This window comes from Mya arenaria, chromosome 10, assembly GCF_026914265.1.
Source record: "Mya arenaria isolate MELC-2E11 chromosome 10, ASM2691426v1".
NCBI lineage: Eukaryota > Metazoa > Mollusca > Bivalvia > Myida > Myidae > Mya > Mya arenaria.
Genome location: NC_069131.1, coordinates 14167429 through 14190255, shown reverse-complemented (window position 1 = coordinate 14190255; position 22827 = coordinate 14167429). Strand labels below are relative to the sequence as shown.

Sequence of the window (22827 nt, the reverse complement as noted above, 5' to 3'; positions counted from 1 at the left end):
CACATTATAGGGACATACTAGGTCAGAGCTGGATACATAGTGACCTCCGGATACTGGTTGTCACCCAAATACACATTATAGGGACATACTAGGTCAAAGATGAATACATAGTGACCTCCGGATACTGGTTGTCGCCCTAGTAGACACATTGTATGGACATACTAAGTCAGAGATGAATACATATTGACCTTTGCTAACTGGTTGTCGCCCTAGTTGACACATTGTAGGGACATACTAGGTCAGAGATGAATACATAGTGACCTCCGGATAGTGGTTGTCGCCCTAGTAGACACAATATAGGGACATACTAGGTCAGAGATGAATACAAAGTGACCTCAAGATACTGGTTGTCGCCCTAGTAGACACATTATAGGGACATACTAGGTCAGAGATGAATACATAGTGACCTCCGGATACTGGTTGTCGCCCTAGTAGACACATTATAGGGACATACTAGGTCAGAGATGAATACATAGTGACCTCCGGATACTGGTTGTCGCCCTAGTAGACACATTGTAGGGACATACTAGGTCAGAGATGAATACATAGTGACCTCCGGCTACCAGACAAGTAATAGGGACATGCAAAGCTATATAGAATCAAGAACTGGCGCAAGCCCAGAATACATTTTACACGTGCAGGGCTTGTTGGCTCATGTTTATTAACAAGTGCAGGGCTTGCTGGCTTATGTTAATTTCGACCAGTTGTCGTCCTAGCAAACGCATAATAGGAAAACACTAGAACTGTACGATCTAAACATATAGTGACCTCCTACAATATTGCTATACACTAATACAGACATAAGAAGTTAATAATAATTTGCCATAAATTGTCAAAACGATGAATTTAGATGATAATTAATATTAATATTAAGTATTGAATAAAGCGCTCGACGACATGCTTTACATAGTACCTCGAATTTATATAACAATGTAATTTAATACCTGGTTATGCACCAATCAATTGTAACCACGGCCCCCCAGGTCCGGGGAATAGCGGGGACTTTGATTTTCGGTCCAGCCAAGCCCGGGCAAACTCCTCGCCTTGCGGGGACGAACTGCTCGTGAAACCCCCGCCAAATGCCCCCGCCCCCAAGGGACTCTAGATAAGGCCCATTCCCCGCTATATTTGGAGGGAAGACAAAACCACCGTATTCACCCGGCACTGCGGGGCCACCTGGAAGGTAAAAACACGGCCCATTTCCCCGGCTATCCCCGGTATACCCCCGGAGCTGGGGGGCGTGGTTACAATTGACTGGTGCATTATTCAAATCTACATTCTTTGACATTGACAAAGAGAGACGTTTTCGATTATTTCTAATCGAAATATAGTTCGTTGGGATACTTAATCGACAGACCATAGTCCATACGCCATAAAAACATTATTCTCATTAGTCTCATCAGTCGATTCATTCGGAACTCCTCGGCCATTTTTTTCAAAAACAACCTCGGATGTATTTGGACGGTTTACATACTCAAAAAGAGGTACGTTTAAGTCCGCTGCAAGTAGATCGCGTAGTAATTTTATTTAGCTGTTAAACTTTGTGACTTAACTCTTGGGATTCTTGATTATGTTTGCAATAATACAATTCAATGACAATCAATTTAAACTGAGATTAATAAATACAACTCTAAATCACTAAATTCATTTAATGATATAATTCAAAATTTTACGAACTTCTTCCACAGATGTACCGGCATACATCCGAGGTTGTCTTTGAAACAAATGGCCGAGGAGTTCCGAATGCAGTCGATTTGGTAGCCATTTTGATTTTGTGACCTTTGTAGTACGTCACACAAACAACTGCCCTTGACTCCGCCTCCTCCATATACTGGATGTCGTTTAGTATTGCCTCTCAAGACGACGTCCGCGTAGACAAGATTTGATGAGGGAACTAAACATGGTGGTATGTCTTGGCTGTACAGTGGATGTTGCGAATCTTGGAAATTGTGCTGATGCAAATACACTGTTATCATACCAGCGCAGAGCGATGCGCGGATGCATTATCGTGCAACTTCTTGACACCGAACGTCCCGGTACGTGGGAGCTTGTCTTACAGTGGAAACCCTTATATTACACAAAAAACACATTTTGCAACAGTAGAGTACGGAAGAGGCATTTTGCCATACACATTATATAGATATGTTTTAATTTTAATGCGCTTTAAAGTGACACTCTAATTCAAAATCAAATCATACAGATGTATAACAAACATAAATTCTGCGTGATAAACCTTAAACTGCTTACTAAATAATGCCTTCATGGAAGAAAAAAATACAAGCAATAGCAAGATTGCAACCGTGTATTTAAAGCTGAAAACGCAAAAATATTAAATGATTGGTGAGTGCTAAAAGATTTACACTATTTTACTATCGGCTCATAAGCGCTTTTCTGCACCTTTCTTTCAAATTAAACTCGGTATCCTTCATAAGAATCATTGTTGTCGACATGTATTCACCCTTTTGGGTATATTAAAACAATTGTTTGAATTTCGGTAAATCTTATTTGGGAGCAAGAGTGCATCTTTTACCCAGTAAGCGAACGTTTTATTACATTCTTGACTTTTCTTTTATATTGTTTCGCCATATTCATCCCTATTTAAGTTTGTATTAAATGATAGGTTGCCTTTAAAGCTGCACCCTCACAGATTTACCATTTTTACAACTTTTTATTTTTTGTCTTGGAAAGGGCAATTTTTGCGTAAATATCTGCAAACTAATGATAAAAGATTGCCGACAAAAAATCAGATCTTAGATTTTCATATTTCCGTTCGAAAATAAATGTTTTATGGCTTAAACTGTTACTTACGGTTTAATGAAAATGCATAAAACATCATTTTTTTTTTTAACTTAAATATAAAAATATGCAATCTGTTTTTTGTCAGCAGTCTTATATAACTGATTTCAATGGATTTTCGCAAAAATTGGCGCGTTGCAAGACAAAAAATAAAAAAAGTGGTCAAAATGGTAAATCTGTGAGAGTGCAGCTTTAAAGTCGTATTGTTCCAGAGCACTTGGAAGACGTGAAAGTTGGACAGTAGTATGTTAGTTTAAACTTATTTATTTTACAACGATTGTGAAGAAAGTTATCAGGTAGTCACTCTCGTTGGCACGATGTTGCGCGAGGGTGTGGTCTTGTGTTGAGGGGGAAAACGGAGTACCCGGAGAAAACCCACTTGTCCGGCTTGGTGACCACCAACCAAACTCACATGCATTCAGGTCGGGATTCGAACCCGGGTCGCCTGAGTTGTATGTAATACATTCATGAGCACGAGGAAGCTATGTTGTCAGTGCTTATAAAACAATCCTTGTTCTTTGCATCTATAAGGTGCTCTATTTTAAGAAAGATGTATAAGTCGAACAAAAAGATCTCAAATTCAAATGGAGCAATAAATACTTTCGGTAAGTTATCGCTTTGTCAGGCTCCTGTTTATTTTTGGTCGTTTTCATTATAAGTAGCGCAATTATATAGTGTTTATTTAGATTTACGAAATAATTCATAATATATATAAGTACAGACGTTTTTCGAATAAAAGTCTCTTTGGAGGAATATAAACGCTCCAATCCAAAACAACAACATATTTATTGACACAGTTTCTGCCTCACATCGTTTCGCTCAAGCGACGCCCCCATGACGGCTGAACATGTGATACGCATTAAAAGTCAAGTGAATCACCACTCAATCTTTGTAAGCTAGCTCGAGATGACAGATGTGTACACAAAATGTAAACGATTTGTAGGTTGTTGCTTGAAGCTGATTGTTGTGAACTGACAATATTGTGGTTTTCCTACTGCAGTAAGTTTAAATTTTTGTATATTTTCGATTTCTATGTTTTCATTAGTTTTGCATGGCTTGACTTAGACATTTTTGAACATCAGTATAATTATTATATATATAAGAAAGTTTATATCGTAATGTTTATGCATGAAGGCACCGAGCGATATTAAACAAAGAGGGCGTTGGTAACTTCTGCAATTATTCCCACGAGTGATATTACATTATGATGATATTATAAACATTTTGAACATTTTGTTAATTTAAATTGATACTCTTATTCAAAATCAATACATACACATGTATAACAAACATAATTTTTTAGTCATAAACCTTTTAACTTTTTACTAAATAATGCATTTATGGAAAATATTAATTACTGATTACAAGATTGTAACCGTGTATTTAAAAATTTAAAACGCAAAAATATTAATTGATTGGTGAGTGCTAAAGTATTTACTGCCATATTTTATCGTTTCGTAAGGCAGAAATACTGTGTGTTTCTACACCTTTCTTTCAAAATTAACTAGGTATCCTTAAAAAAAACATTGTTTTCGACATTTCATCATCATTTTTTATGTATTAGAACAATTGTATTATTTGTGGTAAATCTTATTTGAGAGTAAGAGTGGATCCTTAAATACAGAGAAATTGGAATGTTATTAGCTAGCTCAGTTAATTATTGAGGCCAGTGATTGCCATGTTGTTTCTAAGCTATTTAAATACTACATGTACAATTTCTTCAATATGATTGACACTAGGAACACTTGACTCTCGGGAAATCAACGTTAGGTATATCACAGAGTTTAAATAAAGTACTTGAATAAGTTCTAGGAATTTTCAGTCTGGATCTTTGAAAAGCGTTCTAATTATAGTATTTATTTGTTTAGGATAACGTGTTATCTGTGCTTACACGCATTAAATCGTAATCGAGATCATGTGTAGGCTTAGTATTTGAGCGTACAAAAGATCTTTCTGGTAAATATTTTAATGAAAAACGTGAAACAGAGAAGTAATTAGTGTTCGAAATAATATTTTATCCAATGGGATTGCAGTTTTGTTCGAATCTACCGTGCATATTTGTTGATAAATCAGCATTTAGCCGTTATTGATGATTCTAATCAGGTAGAATTGGTATATTTAAACAGCGACTGGGCAAGTAGACGAAATATAATCTGAACACTGTAAGCTGTTGCATTTCACAATATATTTCGGTAAACACATAATTATTACCTTAACCATTATGTTATATCACAATTTGTACTAAATGGGTCTTAACAGGTCTTGTTGCATGCAAATGTCATGCAGTCTGCATCTCCTCTATTTTCATAATAAAGTACTGCTCGCTCTAAAGCACATTGATCTACTTAAATTCAAGAACATTAAAATAACAAAGATAGCATTTCAGAAAATGAGGTGCATATCTAAGCTCAACGGTAAATAACTATCAACGAATGATTGCACACGCACTAGATTTGACAACATAATGATTCAAATGATATAATTCATTCAATTATGTAATCTTTATAGTTCATTCAAATATCGCTCGTATAAAACGCATGCGCAAACGTATCAAGCAATTACTAATGCTTCGGTAAATGTCATTCATTATATGCTTGCCGATGGTTTGTTTATAGGCATGTTTCAGTGAAATGAAATGAAGTTCATTGTTTGAAACAGTAGAAATACAAATTTGATAGTTGTTGTATTAAAATTTAAGCCTGCTATCTTGTCCAAATAAGACGTCAATGCGCATATAATATCAACGACTTACATGTATTTAAATTCGCTTACAATTTGGCGCGCTTTTCTGAAAAGCTTCGATTAACTGTCTTTAACGGAATTGTTTGTTCCAGTGTAAGAGTGAAATGAACTTCAGTCGTGAACACCAAATTCTTCACACGTGTCTACGCCACTGGTGAAATCTAAGTTTACAGCTGCTCACTCTGTGAAATAACTGAAACAAAAGATTCTCCCCTATATCTCGCTAGTGTTTTGCATTTGTTTGTAATGTTCTTAATTCATAAATTTGAATTTCCGCAACTTTTTATATGCTCTATGATTTTTTCAGTCTTAATAAACTTAATCTATGTTATAAAAGTAAAGTACAGTCGAACCCCGTTTGCTCGAACTTGCTTGGCTCGAATTCATCGCTGGGTCGAACTGGATGCATGGGACCGATTTCTTTATACTGAAGGTAAGCACTCCCGGTTGGCTCGAACTTTTCAGGGCTGGATGTTTTTTGCCGGTCCCTGTGAGTTCGAGCCATCGAGGTGCGACTGTAATAGTCAATTCTTGGAATGTTATATGTCTGTGCAGTGTTGATGGTTGAAATTCATTTTTTGGGATTGAAGGTTGTTGTTATATTCGAGTCATAAATTCCATATTGATCAACGTTTTATCGTGCCGTTCGTGAATAAAGAACGTAAGACCAAAGTTCATAAACTTCTAGACGTAACACTGTTTCCGGCGTAAACTGCGTTTCATTAAAAAAAATCGTAAGAACGTATGTATCGCATAGATTTTGACTAAAAGTACGCGGGTATATGCCGTCATGCGAAATCTTTCGCTTAGAACACACAGCGTTATAAAATGCAAATAAATTGTTGTGAAACTGAATTTTACCACGAAAAAAAAAACAGACAAGAGAGTCGTATGCAGATGACAACGTTCGTTCGAAGGTCATGATCACAAGTAACTTTATACCAGCGCTGTGTTCAGATAACGATATAAACAGTCGCTCATGTTAGCTGATGTCTGCGATTTGGTTCCCGGTTTGCAGTGTATACGCTACGATACAACCGGGATTCAAAACAAAACAGATTGCTAACGTGAGCGACTTTTAGACTAAAACATGAAATGAAAACATAACGCATGAACGCGAGTTTAGTCAGAAAGCAAAAATAAGTCATACCATTGTCATTTATTTGGGCTTGAGCAAAGGTCTCCAAATAAACAATTCAAAACGTTGCCATGATACATGAAATCACCTACTGTTTCAAATGACAATAACAAATTATTAAAGCTGCACTCTCACAGATATATCAATTTTACAGCTTTTTTATTTTTAGTCTTGGAAAGAGCAAATTTTTGCGTAAATATCTGCAAACCAATGGAATAAGATTGCTGACAAAAATCAGATTGTACATTTTCATATTTCCGTTCGAAAATTAATGTTTAACGGTTTAAGAAAAATGCATAAAACATCAATTTTTGAACTTGAATATAAAAATATGCGATCTAATGTTTTGTCAGCAGTTTTATATAACTGGTTTCCATTGATTTTCGCAAAAATTGCCTCGTTCCAAGACAAAAAATAAAATAGTTGTCAAAACGTTCAATCTGTGAGAGTGCAGCTTTAACCGTTGGGTTATAAATGTTGAAGTTGCAATCATATTAATGTACTATAGGATTGGACAGTCCATTAATTAATGAGATACTTGACTGTTATGGACCAAATGATTGGACAGATAGCAATGTCGCCGTATGATGAATTGGTTCGCGTTAACTGTTTATTAATGGTACTTCTACGATGTAAGTTTTTTTGTGAACTCCCGTTTGATCCGTTGAAAGACAATCGCGAACACAGCAACTGACATCAGTACGTTTTGTCATTATTTAAGTCACTAAACTTCACACAATTATTGAGGTGATGAGTTGATCTGAGGAGTACCTGCATATTCCTCTTTTTACTCACCATTTGTACTGGTATGAGCACAAACAACAGGTTTATTGTTCATGATTTGTGTTTGAAATGCAGTCGAACCCCGTTGGCTCGAACTGGCATGGCTCGAATGACTCTAATTGGATGTATAAGACCGATGTCTTTATAAATACTGAAGGTAAGCATTCCTGGTTGGCTCGAATTGTTCGAGGCTCGATGTATTGTCACCGGTTCCTGGGAGTTCGAGCCATCGAGGTTCGACTTTATCAGGGTTTCAGAAATGGTTAAAGGTTGTTAGTATGTACTTACAAAAATAAATGGTTTGATGTGACACTGTCGCACAACCATTTTTTAGTTCGCACTAACAACCTTAAACCTTACACTTTTTGGAGGTCTGCATTTTCTTGCGAAAAGTAACAACTAATTTGGCCAGTGTTTACATCTATCATTTCGCATGATTTAAATTAAAACAAACGGCTCATAGAAAATGTACTGGAAAAAAATACTGCAATCTCATTTGACAAAAGAAAATGTTGACCACTGACTATGAGCATGTCTTAGTGCAACAGTGTGATGTTTAAGTATCTTATCTCATTCAGGAATTTTTTTATCTTCGACTTGATTTCAAAAAATAAAAAATAAAATAGTTCGTCACAAGTACCATGAAGTTAATTTCCTAGAAAGAGTCTCAAAACAAGAATACCGCTCAAATTATACCGGAACAAATACAGCGTTCTTAGCTTGATCCTGTTATAGGGGACTTATGAGGCTGTTATATAAAATATTTATTTTTTACTTGTTAAAAATAGCAGATTGAAGTTTGTAAACAATTTGTATTAAGCAATGACACCACTGTATTGTAATTAATGATGTATATATTATAGTATGTATTTTGGGCCGGAGGCCTTTATGTACTGAATAAAGTTGAGTTGAGTTGAGTTCGAGGAATTAGGAGCGGAATAGTTGGTCCGTTGATTGTTTTACACACGAGAACCACAAAGGATGTTGTAGTGGTCTCTGATTTGCTCTGCAGGATCTGATAAGCTCCGCCTACCAGCTAGTAGTCAGCGAATTGCTTTCACTGCATTATATTCATGTATTTCAAGAATCATAGCAAGTTGTTGTTATTATTGTTGTACAGAATAAAGCTATCTCACAAACCCCACCACGGGTCTGACTTACTCCTTTACATACACAAGGACCTGTTACTTAATGTTCTTATTATACATAGCACATAACATTACAGATGCGTTTTTGTGCTTAGAATAAGAATATACAAGAAGGGCTAAGGTCACCAACAAGCTAACGAGCTATTGTCATTAATACACATTACTGTTTATTTACAGAAATTAATCAGTGTTGCTTTTCCCATTTCTGCGTTTTTTATTCATTCCTAAAACGCACTAGTGAGAGAATTAGTCCAAACCAATTGATATTCTAAGTGATCTTAAGTGATGTGTTATTGTTTTTAGATAAAGAGTCAAACAGATGAATCATCCTGATTAAAATAAAGTGAAAAAAATATGAATGCAAAGCAATTTAGTGTGCATCAACTTACATAAGTACCATTGAACATTGCTCAATGTTGGGACAAACTCTGGGCATGACATAGTGGTTCAAGAGGCTGCCCTTCAGGGAGAAATAATTGTCTATCACCATTGTTTTGTTCGGGTTAAAATACTTACAGCTTAAGTATGGAGCAGTGTAAAGAGTAATTGTTGTGGTCCTAATTAATTGGGAACAATTGTCGCCTAAGTATGAAGTTTCTTTAGATCATTTTTGAAAATAAACATCACTTTGCCGAAGTTGTACATGAGTTAGGTCAGTTTGTGCGAATCTAGGTCATGGGATGTTTAAAAGTTGACATTGAATACTGATAAAAAATAAGCTACGCAATCAGCTTGAATGAAATGATAATGAAGGTTTCATACAGGTTGTTTATTTTTATACTTTCATTAAAAGGATACACAGTTTCACTATTAACAGGGCCCCAATTTCTCAAAACAAATCTTATCTTAAGCCTTAGAGGCTAAAGTATCTTATATCATTAATGAAAGTATTCTTACTTCATCTTAATTTAATGAAATAAAAAAGAACATTTTGTTGATCGCAATTATCATAAAAATAATTTTCTTGATAAGTCTCAAAACATTTGAAAACGAGGAAATTATACCAGAAGAAAAAATATAGTGCTAAGCTTAACCTATGTTTAGGCCTACTTTAGGCTGTTCGAGAAAAAAGGCATGGTTTCTACTGATGGGGGTGGGGGAAAGGCCTGGTTTCTACTGATGGGGGTGGGGGGGGAGGGGGGGGGTACTGTGAAAGTGTGATGGCAAGCAAGTTTTCAGTTGTGATTATCAGCCAGAGATGGTGAAAAGATGTCTTATATATATATAATCACATATATATCATAAGAAGGTCTCCAAGACGGTTTTAGCCCCTTACCTAATAAACCTAAATAAGTGTTCAAGTTTAATAAAAAAGCTAATAGTCGCATACCGGCATTTGCATTGAAGAGTACTTCCGCGAAACCTGTGTGAAATAATATTAAACGGTTTTCAGGAAATCCAACCTTTTCCTCCGATTTTATATAAACATTTCTTAGATGTAGTTCCGGGGATTTAATGAAAATCATACAAATAATAGCTTAATTGCTTTTCACAGCGTATACTTAAACAATTAAGACACTAAGAAGGAATAAGATTACCAACGTATCTGAGTTAAAGGACAAAGACTACTATATAAATTTCGTATTTACAATTGGCCAATTTGCACGCGGACAAAACACTTAGCCTAGGGCTTCACGATTCCCATTATCAAGTATGTGTACTGAATATTAAAGATGCAGTCTTACTCTCAAATAAGATTTAATACATTTACTACAATTGTTTTAATATACCAAAACGGATGACCAAATTTCGAAAACAATGATGCTTATGAAGGATACCGAGTTTAATATAAAAGAATATGCAGAAAGCATGCTATAATTGCTACCTTATGAGACCATAGTAGATCGCAGTAAATCTTTTAGCATTCACCAATCATTAAATATTTTTGCGTTTTCAGCTTTTAAATACACGGTAATAATAATTATTGTTAATAGTAATTATTGTTTTTAATAAATACATTATTAGGTAAGTAGTTGAGGGTGTATCACTAAAACTTATGTTTGTTTTACATGTGTATGTATTGATTTTGAATAAGAGTGTCACATTAAACAACGCTAGGAAAAACCGTTCGTTCCTTATCAGAAAAAAGTAGCCAATAGTCTGTTTGATTCACTGCCATGTGTTTATAAAAAATAAGGCATGTAAACACATATTTGTATGTTCTTGAAACCACATGTTTGTAACCTGATCAACAAGATCAAAAGCTTTAAATATATATTACATAAACTGCTTCTTTCGAATTATACTTATTTCTCTTGCAAGTTTCATATTTTTAATAGCCTAAAGCAATTGTGTGGTCGTATCTGCTATATCGAACCATTATTCTATTTTCCAGCAACCATGGCAAACAACTCTTCATTTATGACGTCGACGGAAATCCTGTACGACCTGAACATGGCAGAAATGATTCGCCTGATCCCGACGGCGATATTTCTCGGCTTGGTGTCGGCCTTCGGTATCGCTGGTAACGGAATTGTAATGCATGTCTACAGGAAACAGTACAAGCTCTCAAACGCCAAGGTGTTCATCATGTGCGTGGCTGGGATCGACATGTTCTCGTGCTGTTTTGCGATACCCTTGGAGGTGATTTTGCTTTTGAACCAGTACACGTTTCAACGCGTCTGGATGTGTAAATTTTCACGATTCTTTAACACGTTTGGAACATGCTCGTCCTCCTTCATTCTACTGATTATCGCCATAGACAGACACAGAAAAGTTTGTAAACCCTTGAAATGGCAGATCAAACCCAAGCAAGCAAGGTACCTGTGTTTTCTCGGGGCATTTCTTGGTCTTCTAGTTTCATGGCCCGCCATATTTGTTTACGGTAGGAAGACATTCGAAATAGTACACGAACTTTATTCAAAGCCTCTGATTGGATCAGAATGCTCCACCGCAGATGCCATGACAGATTCTAAAATTCCATTTTATTACACATTCATGTTCAGTGGAATGTTTATTGTTGGAATTATTTCCATGTCAACGCTCTACTGTCTTATTGGGTACAGGATTCGAACACAGGCACGGAAAATGTCTATGATGACGTCACGAAGTTTATCCATTCCAATGACGTCATCAATTTGTGAGAACAATGATAACTATAAAGTGCTAGGATCTATAAACCCTTTAAACATTACCAAACGTGACCTTATTCAACAAAAGAATGATTCTACAAAACGGAGTATAAAAGAACAGCCAAAACCCCTTTCTGACGTGTCATGGTCGGAAAGAAAAGATCTTGAACTTTCTTATACAAGCTACAACGAGGACGAAAATGAAGAACAACAGCCAAAATCTGACAACGATGATACCGCAGATGATGATCAAGACAACAGCAAGACTGAAGAAAATATGCATGATTTTACTAATGAAATAAACGTAAACACTGTTGATGTACCTTTCGAAAACAACAATACTGATGATGAAAACATTGACAGCGACGGACATGTTGGCAAGAAAATAGTTGCTTCTACGACGACGAATGATTTAATGAGAGGCAAACTTACTTCCGGGCTGATGAAACGAGCGTCCTCTGCTGGGAGTCAGATTTCCATAGTCTTAAGACGTCTGACTACATTCGGAGGTCAGAGCGACAAAACTCAATCATTGAGAAAATCACAGTGCTTGAAGGAGGTCCGGGCAAGGAAAACAGCCTTTATAATGTTTATGATCTCCCTTGTCTACATACTGAGTTATCTCCCTCATCTGATCGTCATGGCGACGAGGGCTGTTAAAAGTGACTTTGTTGACAACCTTACTGATGAAGCGAGGGCTGTATATAAATTCTTCCTGCGGTCATATTTCTTCAACTGTGCAATCAACCCCCTCATATACGGAATCTGTGACACTCGATTCCGCAATGCTTGTTCGGCATTTTTTAATAAACCATTTTGTAAAAGAAAATGACAAATTGTAATATTCTCAGTGTAGGAGTTTTTAACATTGACTGAGAGTTGGCAGCTGGCTGTCTTGAACTTTTGTGCGCTTATATTTGTTCTCTTTGTATGTAAATACCACAGTAAAATGTACATATAGGTATTTAGTGTTATGTACGAAACTTGTCTTTGTAACGGAGCCTATGTTCACTGGGTGCAAACAAAGGTGGATGTATAGCGGAACATAATAATGTGCTACACATGCTTACCTGAAAATACTGAACATGAACAGTACAGAGGTTGTCATATGTTTAATTTCTTTAGCTTTTTGATGTATGTGCAATTAAAAATTCGTTTAAATGCTCGGACTTTTAGTTTTCCTATAATATAATTTACAGCCGAACTCCGTTGGCTCGATTTCCTCGTTGGCTCGAACTGGGTGTTAAGGACCGATTACTTCATACTGAAAGTAACTATTCCCGCTTTGATCGATTTTTTCGAGGCTCGAAGTATTTTCGCCGGTCCCTGGGAGTTCGAGCCAACGAACTTTGACTGTATACGTAATTTTAGTGTGTGTGTTTTTGTGTGTAAATTTTCAACACTCTTTTACACAAACAAACACGATAAGATTTCTCTTTAATGAGGAATATATTACACTAAGAGTATTTGGTATAAAGACAGACAGACAGACAGACAGACAGACAGACATTTTATTTCGACTTGTACAATGTACATCGTCAACAACACATATATTTATAATTATCAATGTCAACGTGAGGCTCAATTTTGTAACCACTATTTCGAACAAAGCAATTTATTATCTTACTGCAAGCTCCAGCAGTCAGAATTACTAATCGCAGATGCAATCTTCTATCCGTCACGGTTGTCTTTGATCTTGATTTTTTCTAGAATTGTAATGATCGTACCGAAAACTTTCACACTATGAGAAGTTAACGATAACATGCAGGTCAATAAATACGATAAGAATGGAAATCACGTACGTAGAATTTAGTTTTAGTCTCGCTATTACCGTTACATGAACTGATTGTCAAAATTAAAAGCTGCCGAATGCGCTTAACGACGCCATCGGCTATGCACGTGCTGACCTTGGACAGGAAGATTTTGCGTCGCGGTTACCTGTCTCAGTGTGTGTATACCACGTGATAAATTACGTCATTTATGCTACGTCGGAAGGCAATATTTTGCTTAAAATAAAGACTTAAATCAAAGATAACTTTTCGCTTACTGCACCATTTTAAATGAAACAAAGGCCAGTCTATGCAGCTTAAAGAGCCCCACATTTGTTTTATAACCGGAGTTTGATAAGGTGATTAGTTTCAACAAACACTTCGGCAAACCTGTTTCCCAAACAATGTTTTGTCAGTGCTCCGTCGGACGGCCGTATCGTGAAAAGGTTTAACGAAGTGTTATAAGAAACTAAACTCTCAATCAAAATTTGGTAAAAGACCGAAGGCGGGGCTCCGTAAGTTGCATAGACTGCGCTATGTTTCATTTAAAATGGTGAAGAAATAGTGAAGTTATCTTTGTTTAAAGTCTTTTTTCAAATCAAAATGTTGTGTTCCGACGTAGCATTTATGACGCAATTTATCACGTGGTATGCACACACTGTTACAGTAAAATAAACATGGACGCTTAACGACGCCATCGGCTATGCACGTGCTGACCTTGGACAGGAAGATTTAGCGTCGCGGTCAGCTGGCTGCAACGCTAGGAAGCGACACGAGAACATGGAACGACAGGGAACAAACACATCGTTGTAATGACACATGAGCTGTTAGCCCAAAGGCGGCTCCAGCAGACATGGGGTTGGAAAACAAGAGCTGGAAAAGTGGCGGACGGAATGGGTCATTTTTAGAGTACATAATTCGAAATGTTTTGATCTGTCTCGTCCGGCTTAATGTTCAAAAGTGAAGGCATATGCAGGGGGTCCAACGTGAAATGTGTTCGCCGAATTTTAAGTGAGGGAAATTGTGTGAAGCCGAATAAAATGGCGGCGTTGAAAGGAATTTCGGTGTTTCAAGGATGTATTTTCACCTGTTTAGTAAGTTATATCACCTTTCTCGCAATATAAATACGCCTACCCGGAGACCACACGTGTAAGCGTCTCTCGGTTTTTTGACCTATGTTTCTAGAGGCCTTTACAAAAAAGTTATTGAATGTATAAGCTGAACGATTGATTGTTTACAAAGTGAAAATAGAAAATTGCGTGACTTGAAACTGTATTTTCGGCCCAAGTTTACCATTCTTGTACCTGTTTTAGCTGTTTGTTATTGAATATTTGTATTATTTATCTTTTCGACCGCTACTGCACTTACATGGGTATTATACGGCCGATTTTTTCATGTTTAAACACCTTTTATGTTGGGCGACGAAGTTGTATGCAGTTTTTGTGTGAAGCAGAATCAGAATAAGCGTTCTTTAAAGCTACATTTTCACAGATTAAACGGTTTGACAACTTTTTAATTTAAGTCCTGGAACGAGCCATTTTTGCGAAAATCCATGGAAACCCGCTATATAAGACTGCCGACCAAAAAATGCAAATATTCAATAACAAACAGCTAAAACAGGTACAAGAATGGTAAACTTGGGCCGAAAACACAGTTTCAAGTCACACAATTTTCTATTTTCACTTTGTAAACATTCAATCGTTCAGCTTATACATTCAATATTTTTTTTGTAAACGCCTCTAGAAACATAGGTTAAAAAACCGAGAGACGCTTACACGTGTGGTCTCCGGGTAGGCGTATTTATATTGCGAGAAAGGTGATATAACTTACTAAACAGGTGAAAATACATCCTTGAAACACCGAAATTCCTTTCAACGCCGCCATTTTATTCGGCTTCACACAATTTCCCTCACTTAAAATTCGGCGAACACATTTCACGTTGGACCCCCTGATATGTATCTGCTTTTGTTTGCGCTCACGTAAAATCTGTCGATGACACTGAGTGCTAGATTTGAATGCACTTGCAAGGCTAGGTCACTAAAGTACGGAAATGTTGTTTGACAAGAAAAGGTACTATACAACCCCAAACGAGGGGCGGATATGGATTGGTGGCGGTTAACCAGTACTAGGTGCCTTCACCTCTGCAAGGAACTGACAAGTTCTGTACATGCCAGGAGCAGTGGTACAGTGTGAATGGTCGTAGAAAGGATTTCATAACCAATCACAACAGAAGAGACCTGGTCCGCCCGGGAAGCGAACCCTGATTGTCCGATTCACAGTCCAACGCTCTACCAATTGAGCTAACCGGCCGGGCGGTTATGGATTCCAATGACTGAAGCTATTTATACTTAAAGGTTGTACTAATGACTATAGTATTTACGTTGATCTGATTAGCCGAGGATATCTCACGAAAAACTTGTTTGTGCTATCTCTGTCTTACACACTTTTGCCATTCTGCCTTGGTGCTGTGGTTAAGCCTTTGACCCATTTGAAAGTTTCTACGGAAATTCTGAACATTAAAGATGCACACACGTTTACTCCCAAACAAGCTGTACCACAACTAATACAATTGTTTTTATTTACCAAAAACGATGAATAAATATCGAATAACAATGATTCTTATGAAGTATACCGTCTTTCATTTGAAAAAAGATGCAGACAGCTCAGTATTTCGATCTTATGAAATGAAATTATTTCAAATCGCCCGCCATGCATGTTCTGATCATGTTCGGGAAATGCTAATTTGCATAATGTTTCAAACCGGAAATCACAAAGCGAAACGACAACACACACGAAAAGTACAACGCTAAAAGAAAGACATGTATACATCGCCGAGATCGTCGGTATTTAATAAGATTTTTGTATTATTTATTGTAAAGAAGCAATAGTTTGCGTTATTTTTCTCCAAATGTTACGTTGACCCTCGTGAATATTTGGGAGAGTCCATGTGAATCGCATTCGAACGCGTACGAAGGAGCCATCAGTTCATGTTCACTTTCGGTTTGTCAGAAACGCAACATGTTTAAATGCTGCACGTGACATAATTCATAATCCATTTTGATTTAACCGCTTTCTCATTAGTATGAAACATGGGTTCAAGGGCATTCACCCAAACTCTTTTAAGGAGACGATCATTGATTTCCGTAAATCTTTTAGTACCAATCAGTCATTCAATATTTGTGCGTTTTTAGTTTTTAAATACACGGTTACAATCTTGTTATCAGTAATTTAAATTTTCCATAAATGCATACTTTTGTTAAAAGTTAAAGGTTTTTCACTCAAAATGTATGTTTACATGTATATTGATTATATATACGAGTAACATTTGAACAAGAACTCTGCAAAGCGAACACCAGCGCCTTTTTTAGTCGAAAACAACTCAAGAATAATACTTAAAAGCAAAATTTTTGGACCCTGCTACACATGTTCGTTTTTCTGGCAACATGTTTACCAAGTTATATTGAAATATCCTGAACGTTGGTCTTTTAGTCATGGCCGATTTTAAAACTGCACAACGACGCAGACGACAAGAACGACATCAAGTCTATCACAACTCTTCCAGAAACAAAGGCGAGCTGAAACTTGTGTCTCATTGGCAGCATTTTCCGAGGGAAAACCCCGAAATATATTAAACAACTACAGTAGAAACCCCGTTGGCTCGAACTCGTATGGCTCGAATTCCTCGTTGGGTCGAACTAGATGTAAAGGACTGATTTCTTTATAATGAAGGTAAGCATTCCCGGTTGGCTCGATTTTTCGAGTCTCGAGGTATTTTCGCCGGTCCCTGGGAGTTCGAGCCATCGAGGTTCGATTGTAATGTTGAAAATTATTTCACTGATAAACAACGATTATAAAACATTTTAAACCAAACTTGGGATTTGTAAAAACGTTATGTAAGTGTTTTATGCATTTCTATACATTCAAGTTCAGTTTGACTATTAGGTATTCATTTGCAACGCCCTAACTTAAGATTACATATTATTACATACATATTAAAATGAAATGCTTAATAGTACATGAATATACATTTACAAACTTTTAAATGCCTTTTTTCTAAATACGTTAAAACTAAGTTACTTTTGAGATATAACTAAAAGCAAGAAAATCGTCTAGGCGAAATGTTAAAATTTGTAACGCCCCTGCTAACAAGAAGTTTATTCGTAGATATCGGAGCCGCATCACACATATTAGAAAGTTCCTCCGCGTCTTCCGCCTCGTAAAACGCATCGCCAAGTAGTTCGCTGTACTTGAAACACGATCTACTCGTCTTAATAGCCTGGATTTCTGAATAAATGCACAGAAGCTTTTTCGCCAGGTCCTGGTCACCTTTCTGCATTGCCAGCTGAAATTATTTCTATGCTTTAAAAATTTTGCTTCAATTAAATGAGTTAACTTACATTATGCAATTTAAAACACGCTTATCCTATAATGTTACGAAAATTACTTCTTAATTTAACATGTATGAAGTAAGTTTGTAATGGGGTTAGTATAACACGAGTTATGTATCGATTATTATTGGACAGGGAAACTTACTTAAGATGAAAAGAAAACTATTTTATACCAAATCAGCTTTAATGACGTCAAGTTTCATCTGCATGTCCTGACACACTTTAGTTCTCTGTTCGTCACTGGCGGGTCTCGGGGAGAGGGGAGCAGACAAGGACGAGGAGAGCTTCTTCCGAGGGGATTTGTCTCCTTTGTCATTGATGTCTTCTGTCGCGGGAGAAATGCATATGGTGGGCGGTGGGGTTGGTGGCCAAGCTTCGCTACTGCAGCTCTGAAGATCTGTCGATGAATGGCAATGATAGTCTTTCCCAAATACGAATTGGGCATCTGAAACTGACTTCTTGACAGCGGACGGCTGTTCATTCGACGTGAGCGGTGAGTTCGGTGGTGCACGAGACAAGCTGTATTTTCTTAGCTTGTTCTGTGTGGTTAGTTCCTGGTTGCAAGGGAATTTATTACTGATATCGTCGGTAAACACCTGGCTTTCTCCTGACCACCTACTGCAACTTCCGGTTGACTTCTCGCGTGACGTTCTTCTTTCAGTAAGGGCTGTAAGAGACGTCGGCGACAAAAAAACATCACTTGAGGGACGGCGGGAGCTATGTCTGGCTGCCAGCATCTGCACTGTTGACCGCCTCCGTACTTTTATACGTGCCAACAGGCGTCTTATTGTCTCAACATAATCTGTTTCCATGGTGATGTTTAAATAAAGTTTTGTTCCGAGTAATAAAAATCCATATTTACTTAAACGCAGGCGTAGGTGTGAATTTTAAGAGCAAATCCGAACGAAGATGATATAAACGTGTGTTATATAGGGATGTTTAGTTCAGAGATGAGCAAAGTAAATAAGTACAACCGGACAAGATGTAAGATGTGTTTCCGAAATATAATTATATCCCATTGACAGATTGATACTTATATTAAAATCCTTCTATCAACACTTTTTAATCGTCACTAGATATCTTTACTTTGCATCATCATCATCATCATCATCATCATCATCATCATCATCATCATCATCATCATCATCATCATCATCATCATCATCATCATCACCATCACCATCATCATCACCGTCATCGTCGTCGTCGTCTTCGTCGTCGTCGTCGTCGTCGTCGTCGTCGTCATCATCATCATCATCATCATCATCATCATCATCATCATCATCATCATCATCATCATCATCATCATCATCATCATCATCATCATCATCATCATCATCATCATCATCATCATCATCATCATCATCATCATCATCATCATCATCATCATCATCATCATCATCATCATCATCATCAAATGAGTGTTACTGGTTCAATTCTTAAATTGTCTGTAAATAATTTTACATAGTTGAATTCACTTCCGGGTGGCCGCAGAAAATACATTAGTTCTTTGACAATCTCTGAAGTCTATGTGTTCAAACTCTCGAACGCTTTAGTCCTTTATAACAGGACTAAGCTAAACTCATTTTCTTTTTATTTCTTTCAAATTTGTGATTTTAGACTTTTAAATATGAATTTTCTTTCTGATCATAACAATAAATCGTCTTTCACTTATCTTAATGAAATTTAAGTATGTATTTTGGCTTATTGAAATAAGCTAAAGATAAGCTTAAGGAATTTCGAGAAAGTGGGGCCTTATTGTAAAGTAATAATGGTAAAGGTACTGAGATTTTAAAACAAGACCATCCTTTGGTTGGTATATAACGGACATGTGCAAAAGTGGTATGTGTCATCTATTGCTATTACACACATGGGGCTTTCTACGATGTTCTTAGAAAAAAATTCATTCAGAACGATGCAATGCAGTGATGTAGATGCACTTGTGGATGACAAAGAGATTGTTGATGGTACAAGCGCTTGAGAGAAGTGTTGGGATTTGCAATGTAAGTTACGTTACTGCGAAATGTTTCTGAGTCTATATGACGTAGTATCAACAACTAATGAATGCATTTACATAGAAAGATAGGATCGTGTCATTATTATGCATTTTGTAGAAGAGACACAGTTTATGTTTTGACGTCTAGATTTATGTTGCTTAGTGTATTTTTAAGAAGGAATTTATCTAAATCCTGTAAAACCCTATAACATCTGAGATATGACTCAATTTGTTTGTTTGAATAGCACTGAATAGCACTGTCCTGAAAAAAGTAAAGTCCAAAAGAGCAGAGTGAATAAGTACAACCGGTCAAAGTGTAAGATGCGTTTCCGACATACAAATAAAGACAAACCTATATTTATATCTCATTGATTGTCTATCTTCTATGGATGCAATGAAAACAATAGACCAATAATTGCTGGTTATGCTAATTGGTAGGATCATGGCAGGAACATGGAATCAATCTCCGCCCAGCGCCACACCTGTCTCAAGGACAGACGGAAATACATAACACGTTTTTGTACGTGATGGTCTATATTATTCTAAAAATGGTCATGATATTAAAAGAGAAAAAGTGACCATTGATTTAAACAAGATTAAACAAGATAGTCGTAGATTATCAAACATAAATAGAAAATAGAAAGAAAACAAATTAACGATGGTGTCAGTTATATCACTTTGTGTTCTTTGTTTCTGAATAGAAATTATTCATTAAAAGTGTTTAATCAAAAATATGAGTTTACCCACGAAATTGTCGGGTATTAGGTTCCTGTATGTGTCGATGACACACTGGCTCTCACAACTCATCGACGACACACTGGCTCTCACAACTCATCGACGACAAAAATGCTCTCACAACTCATCGACGACACAAAGGCTCTCACAACTCATCGACGACACAAAGGTTCTCACAACTCATCGACGACACACTGGCTCTCACAACTCATCGACGACACACTGGCTCTCACAACTCATCGACGACACAAAGGTTCTCACAACTCATCGACGACACAAAGGTTTCACAACTCATCGACGACACAAAGGTTCTCACAACTCATCGACGACACAAAGGCTCTCACAACTCATCGACGACACAAAGGTTCTCACAACTCATCGACGACACAAAGGCTCTCACACAACTCATCGACCACACAAAAGCTCTTACATCGACGATACAAAGGCTCTCACAACTCATAGACGACACAAAGGCTCTCACAACTCATCGACGCCACAAATGTTCTCACAGCTCATCGACGACACAAAGGCTCTCACAACTCATCGACGACACAAAGGTTCTCACAACTCATCGACGACACAAAGGCTCTCACAACTCATCGACGACACAAAGGCTCTCACAACTCATCGACGACACAAAGGCTCTCACAACTCATCGACGACACAAAGGCTCTCACAACTCATCGACGACACAAAGGTTCTCACAACTCATCGACGACACAAAGGTTCTCACAACTCATCGACGACACAAAGGCTCTCACAACTCATCGACGACACAAAGGCTCTCACAACTCATCGACGACACAAAGGTTCTCACAACTCATCGACGACACAAAGGTTCTCACAACTCATCGACGACACAAAGGTTCTCACAACTCATCGACGACACAAAGGTTCTCACAACTCATCGACGACACAAAGGCTCTCACAACTCATCGACGACACAAATGTTCTCACAACTCATCGACGACACAAATGTTCTCACAACTCATCGATGACACAAAGGCTCTCACAACTCATCGACGACACAAAGGTTCTCACAACTTATCGACGACACAAAGGTTCTCGCAACTCATCGACGACACAACGGCTCTCACAACTCATCGACGTTTTGTTCGAAAAAACCGACGAGCAAACAAGGTCGAACCAAACAAAAAATTAAAAGGACAGCACACAAACATATGAAGACGGTTTATTTATACATAAATAGAATGAAACAACAATGTATAGGCTATTATGATAGCTTCATGAATAACAAATATCATTGTGAAGGTGTAATGTAACACAAATGCATGCAGTACTTATCATTTTGGTGGAATAAATGGAATATAAAACAATGTTATTTTGTACCATCAAGTCTTTCTACTGAAAACATATGTTTACACCTATACCCTTTACATTTTTCGAAAGAGGTAAAAAAAATGAACAATCAATTGAAAACTTATAACTTTGGTTAATAGTTAGGCCAATATAAAATAATTGCTTGATTTTCATCAATCTTTAAAATGGGGGCGATTGGTAACGTATATATTTTATTTTTTCTTAGATGACTGTTTTACCATTGAATATGTTTCAATGCTCTACCAAATTGCATAAGGGCCTTATACATGTGTTTCTAGACGAACTGTGAACACCATCGTAACACTTCTCCTTTTTTACATGTGAATGTTTACATCGATACCGGCTGGTATGAATAAACGCCGTTTCAGGCCAGTACGAAAATGCAGGCAACAGTTCAACAGTTTGATTTAAGTCAATAAAAATTGAGGGGCTGCGGAAAAAGAGGCGGTGGCCGGGGATGAAATTCTAGCAATGAATTTATAATCGCTTTAGCACACAAGACGCAGCAAACTGTTTAAACGACATTAACATTTTGACAGAAACTGACAATATTTAAAATGAAATGAAATGAAGTCACTTTTCATCAATATGCATCCAATTAAACATATATTATGTTTGCTTTCTTCTCTGAACATTTCATAGTTGATCTCATGAGATTTATAAACAATGTCAATATAATATTATAACATGATTACAATTTTCAAATACAATGTAACAAGGGAATGAAATACTTCCTCCTAAAACTACCAGCTCGGAGCCTCTGTTTTACAATGTTGTAAGTCGTACCCATTGTTTGTAACCAGGAACGCGTGTTTTCCATCTTCCAATGAATGTCGAACATTTTCGGGCGCATGCGCAGTAATCGCAGAACTGTCCTCAGTGTCATAATGATGACTGGTTTCTACAAATCGCATTCGTTT

The 22827-nt window shown here is 37.1% G+C and overlaps 3 protein-coding genes across 3 annotated transcripts; 2 read left to right on the top strand and 1 right to left on the bottom strand.

Annotated features, from left to right (window-relative positions):
• The first annotated feature begins 3655 nt into the window (after window positions 1–3655).
• Window positions 3656–12843, top strand: LOC128206085 (histamine H1 receptor-like). The gene is made up of 2 exons (XM_052908247.1): window positions 3656–3795; window positions 10943–12843. Exon 2 carries the CDS (start codon window positions 10948–10950, stop codon window positions 12508–12510), a length of 1563 nt encoding a protein of 520 aa, XP_052764207.1. The 5' UTR covers window positions 3656–3795; window positions 10943–10947; the 3' UTR covers window positions 12511–12843.
• A 3738-nt stretch (window positions 12844–16581) lies between these two features.
• LOC128206539 (uncharacterized) lies at window positions 16582–18752 on the bottom strand. Its single transcript, XM_052909088.1, has 2 exons — window positions 18009–18752; window positions 16582–17789 (listed from the first exon to the last, which is right to left on the bottom strand). Exons 1-2 carry the CDS (start codon window positions 18645–18647, stop codon window positions 17538–17540), a joined length of 891 nt encoding a protein of 296 aa, XP_052765048.1. The 5' UTR covers window positions 18648–18752; the 3' UTR covers window positions 16582–17537.
• A 1812-nt stretch (window positions 18753–20564) lies between these two features.
• On the top strand, window positions 20565–21728 carry LOC128204348 (zinc finger protein 555-like). The gene has a single exon (XM_052905763.1). It carries the CDS (start codon window positions 20565–20567, stop codon window positions 21726–21728), a length of 1164 nt encoding a protein of 387 aa, XP_052761723.1.
• The last annotated feature ends 1099 nt before the right edge of the window (window positions 21729–22827 follow it).